At 40.9% G+C, this 8,427-nt stretch overlaps 1 protein-coding gene across 1 annotated transcript in view; it reads left to right on the plus strand.

Annotated features, from left to right (window-relative positions):
- The window catches only part of LOC139646337 (E3 ubiquitin-protein ligase UHRF2-like), a 31,902-nt gene extending 26,296 nt beyond the window's left edge, over positions 1–5,606 (plus strand). The window contains 7 exon segments of the mRNA XM_071522348.1: positions 81–187; positions 780–942; positions 1,655–1,792; positions 2,499–2,730; positions 3,338–3,486; positions 3,957–4,055; positions 4,181–5,606. Coding sequence (XP_071378449.1) covers positions 81–187; positions 780–942; positions 1,655–1,792; positions 2,499–2,730; positions 3,338–3,486; positions 3,957–4,055; positions 4,181–4,327 — 1,035 coding nt within the window. The 3' untranslated portion in view covers positions 4,328–5,606.
- The last annotated feature ends 2,821 nt before the right edge of the window (positions 5,607–8,427 follow it).

Raw genomic sequence — 8,427 nt, forward strand, 5'->3', positions numbered from 1 at the left:
TTAGCGATGCTGGGGGAATTCTTGGTTTGGGTATGTGGAGAACAGTTACTGATCTGTGTGGATTTGGGCTCCCGCTGCAGGACAGGGGAGATGAGTTCACCTACACGGGCAGCGGGGGTCGTGACCTCTCAGGAAACAAGCGGATCGGAGAGCACTCCTTTGACCAGACCCTGACCCACATGAACAGGTACCACACATCTCTTTTCTGACTCCAAACTGAGCTTCAGTCTACAAAATGAGTTTGATCCCGTGGGTGCATTTCGATGGCACCTCCTCCTGGACCCAGCGGTCTCGGTTCAGACTGAATCTAAATCACTGTGGGTTTGCTCAAGCTCAGGCCCAGCACTGTTACAAAATACTGTCATACACAACTTATCATTAGAAGTAACATTATCATTTCAGGCTAAAATGATATATCCTTTTTAGCATTGCTTTTACTTGAATTTAATTTATTTTCATTTATTTATCTTCCTCTCTTATCTCTCTCTCTTATTGCACTTTGCCTTTTTTTATTTCATCTTATTGTTTTATTTTATCTTATTTCTTTTATTATGAGTCTGTTTTTACTGTAGCATTGTAGTACGGTGTACGAAAACATGCTATACAAATAAACGTTGACTGATTGATTGACTGATTGATATATCCCTGGGGCAGGAATTTGAATGGGCCATGCTGAAATTTTAAAACCCGAGTCAAGCTGTAGTGTGTATCCCCAAACTAGACTTGATAAACATTTCTCTGTCCCTTCTGTGACTCTCGCCCTCTGCTCTCTCTTGCAGGGCGTTGGCCCTAAACTGTGATGCACCGCTGAACGACAAAGACGGGGCGGAGTCCAGGAACTGGCGGGCAGGAAAGCCGGTGAGAGTAGTGCGCAGCTCCAAGGGCCGACGCATCAGCAAATACGCTCCAGAGGAGGGAAACCGCTACGACGGCATTTACAAGGTACAGACAAATACACACGCAGACTCCTGTTTTAGGTTGGAAATGGATGAATTTACTCCAAGAAATATGTTACTTCAAGAACAGAGAAATAATTACAAATATATACCAACACTGATATCATAACATGTCATAAATTTAGGGAGCAGGGTGGCATGGGATATATATATATATATATATATATATATATATATATATATATATATATATATATATATATATATATATATATATATATATATATATATATATATATATATATATATATATAATATATATATATATATATATATATATATATATATATATATATATATATATATTATATATATATATATATATATATATATATATATATATATATATATATATATTTAAAATAAAAATATATATTATATATATATATATATATATATATATATATATATATATATATATATATATATATATATATATATGTGTGTGTGTATATGTGTATATATATATATTCCTTATATATATAACCTTCAGCCCATAGAGATTTTTATTGAAAAGATATGAATTCACATCCAAAAGGGATTTAGTGCACTTACAGAGGAAATACTGTATATCCTCTGACAAACAATACAATATGTGTTAAAAAACTGAGTCTATATAAATATATTAACATATTTACCTTGTTCTTTACATTTTTTGTATTACATGTAATTTAATCCTGTGTGTCCGGGGGTCCCAGGTGGTTAAGTATTGGCCGGAGATCGGGAAGTGTGGTTTCCTGGTGTGGAGGTACCTGCTGAGACGGGACGATCTGGAACCCGCCCCATGGACACCCGAGGGACTGGAGAGGATCAAGAAACTGGGCCTGGCTGTACAGGTTAGACTGTGAGCGTGTGTTTGTGTGTCTGTGTGTGTCTGTGTGTGTCTGTGTGTGTCTGTGTGTGTGTGTTCTTGTATTTCTATACTTGTAGGAACCAAATGTCCTCACAAGGATAGAGAAATTATGAAAATCTTTTGACAGTTCTCATTTTTTCAAGGCTAATTAGGGTTAGGGCTTGGGTTTAGGGTTAAGGTAAGAAGTAGGATGTATGTACACATATATCTATGTACGTATGTATGTATGTATGTACAGTACTGTGCAAAAGTCTTAGGCATATGTCAAAGAAATCCATAAAGCGAAGATGCTTTCAAAACTAATGAAATGAAAAGTTTCTGAATATCAACAATGTACAATAAACAGTAGTCTACTGACACACTAATGAATGAAATATGAAAAAAAATGAAATAAACATCGAAGACTTCTCAGAAATTTATATAAAAAATCTAGGGTGCCTAAGACTTTTGCACAGTACTGTATGTATATGTACGTATGTGTAGGCACACAGTGTGAAAATGGCTTTAGAGATTCAATTGCATGTGACTGTGAAAACCCCTTGCAACTGCTCATTCTGGATTTTTTCTTCATGTGTTATCACTGGTTTTAAGACCTGTGAAAAGAAGTGAAAACAAATCGAAAACAGAAGCAAACTATTTCTCTTTTTCCCAAATAAGTGGTCCTCTTGGTGCTCATCTTGTCTCTGCAGTACCCGCCTGGCTACTTGGAGGCCATGGCTAACAAGACCAAGAAGGAGGCCAGCGTCAGAAGTGGGGGCTCCACCCGGGGGAAGCGGCACGGCGGGAGGGGCAGGCCACGGATACACCCCAAGGCCAAGGAAGAAGAGGAGGAAGAGGAGGAGGAGGAGGAGCAGCTGATGGCCAACGAGGACGAGGAGGAGCCACAGAGTAACGGAGGGCAGAAGACGCCCAGGGAGAGTGGTGGGTGCTTTTACGGTTGAAGCTCAAAGGGAAACTACGGAATAAAAACAAACTCACCCATGTCCTCCTTCTGTCCACTGGCAGCCTGACATTCATCCTATTGTAATTTGTGTGTGTGTGTGTCCTTAAGGCAAAAAATCTGTCACAACGTCGCAGCTCCTCCAAAGTTCATGAATCAAAAAAGAAAATCAGCTACTCTTGGAGAACAATTGACAAAACTTTAATATTAAAACCCAAGGCATTTCGGCTGCAACAGTCTTTTTCGGGGTTACAGGATTGCATACATAGTCAACAATAACTCTTCAGTGACATCCAAAATGTCCACCTCAGGGCCCATAGACCAATCATACACCAGTGTTAAAAAAAAAAGCAACAATTGCTATCATCTATCTGATGTAGGAGACACTATAGAATTTGTGTCTTTGGCCCTGAGGTGGACATTTTGGATGTCATTCGAGATATTTATTATTGACTATACAAGCAATCCTCTAACCCTGATGAAGGCAATTGCAGCCAAAATGTGCTGATTTTTAATATTAGAGTTTTGTTGATTTTTCTCCAAGAGTAGCAGAATTTTTTCATTCTTGTGTGTGTGTGTGGTTACCAGAAGCTTCACCGGTGGAGGAGCCTCCCTCTAAGCGGGTGAAGGTGGAGGAGGCCTTCCAGCTGTCAGAGCAGCAGCAGCAGTTGATCCGGGAAGACGTGGCCAACAAGAAGCTCTGGGACGAAGCCATGGGACACCTTGGGGAGGGCCCGGTACGCATCGCAAACGCACCCTGACGCTGCCTGTGTGATGCATCTCAGGCACCTCAACATTGTGTACACAGTGCATCTCAACGCAACACATAGCAACCTAATAAAAGTCACTGTTGAACTTGAAAATGAAGGGAACGGTCCCTTGGTCTTCAGGCCTTAACTGCCAAACTCAAAGATGGTCAAACTCATCCTGATTTGCAGTCCGATTTGTCACTGTACTGTTTTCTTAAAAGAAATGTTGCTGTTGTGTTTAAAATGGCAGTAGGATCGTTTTTTTGGATAAGGCTGTAATGAATAATTTCTTTGAGCTGTTTCCATGGTAATAATTTGCCTTCCTTCCCTCCTTCCTTCCTTCCATGTGTGTCTGTCTGTCTGTCTGTCTGTCTGTCTGTCTGTCTGTCTGTGTCTGTCTGTCTGTCTGTGTCTGTCTGTCTGTCTGTCTGTCTGTCTTTGTCTGTGTACATATCAAGAATTTCCTGCGCAAGGTGGAGCAGACCTTCATGTGTGTGTGCTGCCAGGAGCTGGCCTACCAACCCATCACCACCATCTGCTCACACAATGTCTGCAAGGTAGGTGCTGAGCGTGTGAGCGAGGAAGTCAGTGAAATCACTATACATTAGTCCAACTATTAATGTACCAAAACGCTATAAAACCCCTGTCTTTTTGTGTCTCTGTGCCTCTCCTGCCCCTCTAGACGTGTCTCCAGCGGTCGTTCCGAGCGGAGGTGTACACCTGTCCCGCCTGCCGCCACGACCTGGGCAAGGACTACATCATGATCCTCAACAAGACGCTCCAGATGCTGCTCGACCAGTTCTTCCCTGGCTACAGCAAGGGCCGATGAGGTCAAAATCACATTTATTAGTAGAACACATACACACACACACACACACACACATACAAACGCATCCATTCTGTGCACCCACCTATACCCGCAAGCACCTAGAGCTCCACTTTAAAAACGCATTGCACACACATACTTACCCGCAGACAAATGTATATTGCGTATACAGTCCTTTATGTATACAATCATTCATACACACAAACAACCTCAGTAGGGACTGACCTCACCTGTTGAACTTGGACTGTCTCCATTAACATCACCAGCCTGAATTTCAACCGAGGACATTTTTAACCGCACCACCCCACCCTGCCGCACCTTAAACACACACGCTCACAGACACACACACACACACACACACACACAAAATGAGCCCCAACCTAAACGTCCCCGCGCCACTCTGCCTATCCAGTTTTCCCTCACCACCATGTTGTCCAGTGACTCCATGAACTGACGTACAGCACATTGTATGACTTCACCTTTTTATCCCTGGCCATATCATGAAATCAACCATGTGTATATTTACATACCTGCCAACCTGAACGCATTTTGTGTACCAGCTACGTAACTTTTAGAACCAAAATACATCGCTATGAGTTGTTACATTAAAATACGCATATGTACAGTTTTTGACTCAACTGGCAAAAAAACAAAATGGAGCGAGGCTAACACAGTGATTTAGGCACGGGAAGACCGACAATTTCACAATGTCACTAAAGAAACACGGAAGACAAAAACCCCTCCCCACGAGACGGAGTGACGCCCACACAGCCCGGCCTGTGGCGCCAAGGTGAAAATTAGGGAAAGAGAGTGAAGAATGCATTTACATATGAAATGAAGCACACAACGTTTTTTGTCCTATGAAGCACTTTATTAATAGACACGCAGAGCAGACTTGTTTTCTGGGTTAATCAGTAGCACACGCTAGCACTGCTGAACTCTGCTAGCAGCTCACGTCAGTTGCAATAATGCCATTACCATGCCTTGAGCTAATGATAGTAGCAAATGTCTAGCCAGGGGAAACTTTCAGTGCGTTTGCAGAGAACACAAATTGGCAGCTGTGTCTGGTTTGTTTTGAGTGTCAGGAGAGTTCTGGCTCAAGAGAAGCAGCAACCGTAGAGATCAACAGGCGCAACACGCTCCTTATATTTTATGGTGGAGTTAAAAACTTTTTGGTCGTTTGGAACTTCATTAAACATACCAGTGACAAGAAAGGCGGGCAAGACATAATCACTAGGACAAATAAATCTGAGCTAGTGGTGAAAGCTACTGTGAAACAGTCGTGTACAGACTGAGTGGGATGGGGGGGGGGGATAACAGAATGAAATGTAAAAAAAAAAGCACTTAAAATATCAAATAAGACCCTACCAAAGTAGTTTGTTTGTTTACCATGGTAGTTTCCATTTCCATTTTCCAGTAACTAAGAAAAAATCTGTTTCTATACCAGATAAGCAAGCAATCAGTCGGTGTCGATATTTCTAGATTATGTCACTTGGTTTATACAAAATAGCTAGCACATCTACAAGTTGCACTACTCCGTCAATAGCAGTCAATACTCAACTCTTTTTGCCCCTGAGAATCCCAGGTGAAACTGAGTCAGGCTGCTGAAAGTGAAGAGACATGTAGAGACTCATTATATTGATAGATTGGCTTTCTATTTTAAAAATGTGGTTGATATTCAGACCAAAAGTAATCATACAGTTAACCATGAGGTGCCGTGAAGGACATAATTCAAACTTTACCTTGCACATACACACATTTATGTCTTGAATACCTACTATATGAGATGCTTACACATTCAAAAGTGATGAAACACTATTGAAACACCCTCATAAACACTTCTGAAGTGTCTTAGGCGCATATACACAACTGAAACACTCTTGACAACCTCTCATATACTATCGAAACAATCTTATAAACACTATTGAAGTGCTTTCATAAACACTATGGAAAACCTCTTGTATTCACTATTGAAACGCTCATATACACTATTGAAAACCTCAAAAAAACTATTGAAAACCTCAAAAAAACTATTGAAAACCTCCTTCATTCACTATTGAAACACTCGAAACGATTCATGCATAAAAATCACTTTTTCTTTTGTATATTTCATATTTTATTACTATGAGATCAGTATAAGTAATGTGATGTTCAAGTATAACAAGGTAAACTAAAGGCAGCTGGTAGAGCGCAAATGTTCTCCAATGCTCTCCAACTTGCAAAGTTGCAGCCTGCACATCTTGCAGGCTTGTAATCTGCAGCCACATCAGTTTCTGTTTGTTTATCATTTGTCTTTTGTTTGATTTACCGGGAGCATTTGAAAGTAGCACTTTCAAATTTAACGGCTGACTTGAAACTTTTTCCCACCAGCACATGAACACAGCATAATAGTTCTGGCTAAAAAACGATGATCGTCTAATGACAGAAATTCCAGATGCAGATCATCAGCAAAATCGAATCAAATTGATCTTTGGGCCAAGGGCAAAGTTATCTGTCCACCAAATTTTAGCCACATCCGGTGGTAACTTTATGCGATATCTTGCTAATGAACAGACAAATGGTTAAATGGCGCTAAAGAGCTCCCTGGCTGTCTGTCACCTCAGCTTTGAACGTTGTCACTATGGCAACAGGGCAGAGTGTGGAAGAGACACACAAGCAACAAATTGACATGCAGTGACGTTAGAGGCATTGACATTGTAGTGACACCTCAACTCAATGTTAGTTGGGAATACACAGCTTGAGTATTAATCTTTTTAATTCACCACTCGCCAAACAGGCTAGTGCTCTCCTTTCTGAACTTGAATACAGTGAGCCAGAGCCATTACACACAGCTTGGCATACATATAGTGAGCTGTAATAGCCATTAGGCACCTAGACCATATGTGAACCATTGATTAATCACATCAGTAGGTCTAATTTATGATCCGATGTGTGTTTTGGTGACAATATGAAACCCATTTACTCCCTATAAATCAGGCTTGTAGAAAAAGCATGTTAATTAAATTTTATATGCAACTCTGTGGGCCGCTGTGGTGTCCCTGTTTGACGTTATCAGTATACATATTACAAATCCGTGTGCACGGTCTACTAATCCGCGGGCATGGTTTAGGACTCTTTTTTCTTACCAAGTGGCCCCTGCAGAGCTCTGTAGAGAACAGCCAAAGCAATGCCACATTTTTATGCTGAATGACGATTGTAAATTGTGAAAGACAGATCACGTTCAGGTCTGTCATTGCTGCTGGAGTGGCAGCTGTAACTATCGCTCCCGGTGTGGTCAGATATCGGAGTGCGCGCATAGAGGCGTTGTGTCTGGGATTTACCTCATGTGGAAAGAGACTTTCTTTCTGCTGGTTGAGCACACAGTACAGAACAAACACCCGGTTCCCTTAATTTGTCGCACCAACTGTCAAACGGTTTCCCGTTTATTCAATCCATGCCTATCGCCGTTTGTTTTTTAGTCCTGTCTCAGTGACACGTGTATCTTTATCAGCTTTCATAAACTTCGTTTCCATATTTTCAGCTGTGCTACACTACGGAATCGGCGCTACATTGTGATAGAAAGTATGATTGGATAAAACGCATCAAAAACCCACGTGGAGTGAGTTTTTTTTTTTTTTTTGTCGAATTTTTTTTGTTTGTGAATCTAAAACGTCCATATGCCAAAAATCCGGCACCTGGACAGAGGTCTTTAAGCCCTGTCTAAATCACAAAGGAAAAGTTATATTGACATACAAACTTCACCAGGGTTTCAACTGACATGAGGTCCCCCTCATCGTAGATAATGACCAAATTTTAATTTTTGGGTGAACTATTCCTTTAATTTCCTGTCCTATTCTCATATACACTATTGAAAACCTCTTGCGTTCACTACTGAAACACTCGTATGCACTGTTGAAACATTCTTGCATACACTAGTGAAATGCTTTCTCACTCATGGTTCCACAAAGTTTAGCACAGCTCCAGGTTTTCCAGTCAGGTGACATGGACTGAACTGTCCCAGTCCACTGGAAGAGCATTTCAGTGGTGTTCCCCTTTAATTTGTCTACCAGAGAAATGTTGATAATGTTCTCATGGAAATAAACAATGCTAGTGAGGATGAGACT

The sequence above is a fragment of the Centroberyx affinis genome, unplaced genomic scaffold (assembly GCF_046629955.1).
Source record: "Centroberyx affinis isolate AG114_WGS23_722 - 3 ecotype Tasmania unplaced genomic scaffold, CSIRO-AGI_Caff_v1 ptg000977l_1, whole genome shotgun sequence".
Classification (NCBI taxonomy): domain Eukaryota; kingdom Metazoa; phylum Chordata; class Actinopteri; order Beryciformes; family Berycidae; genus Centroberyx; species Centroberyx affinis.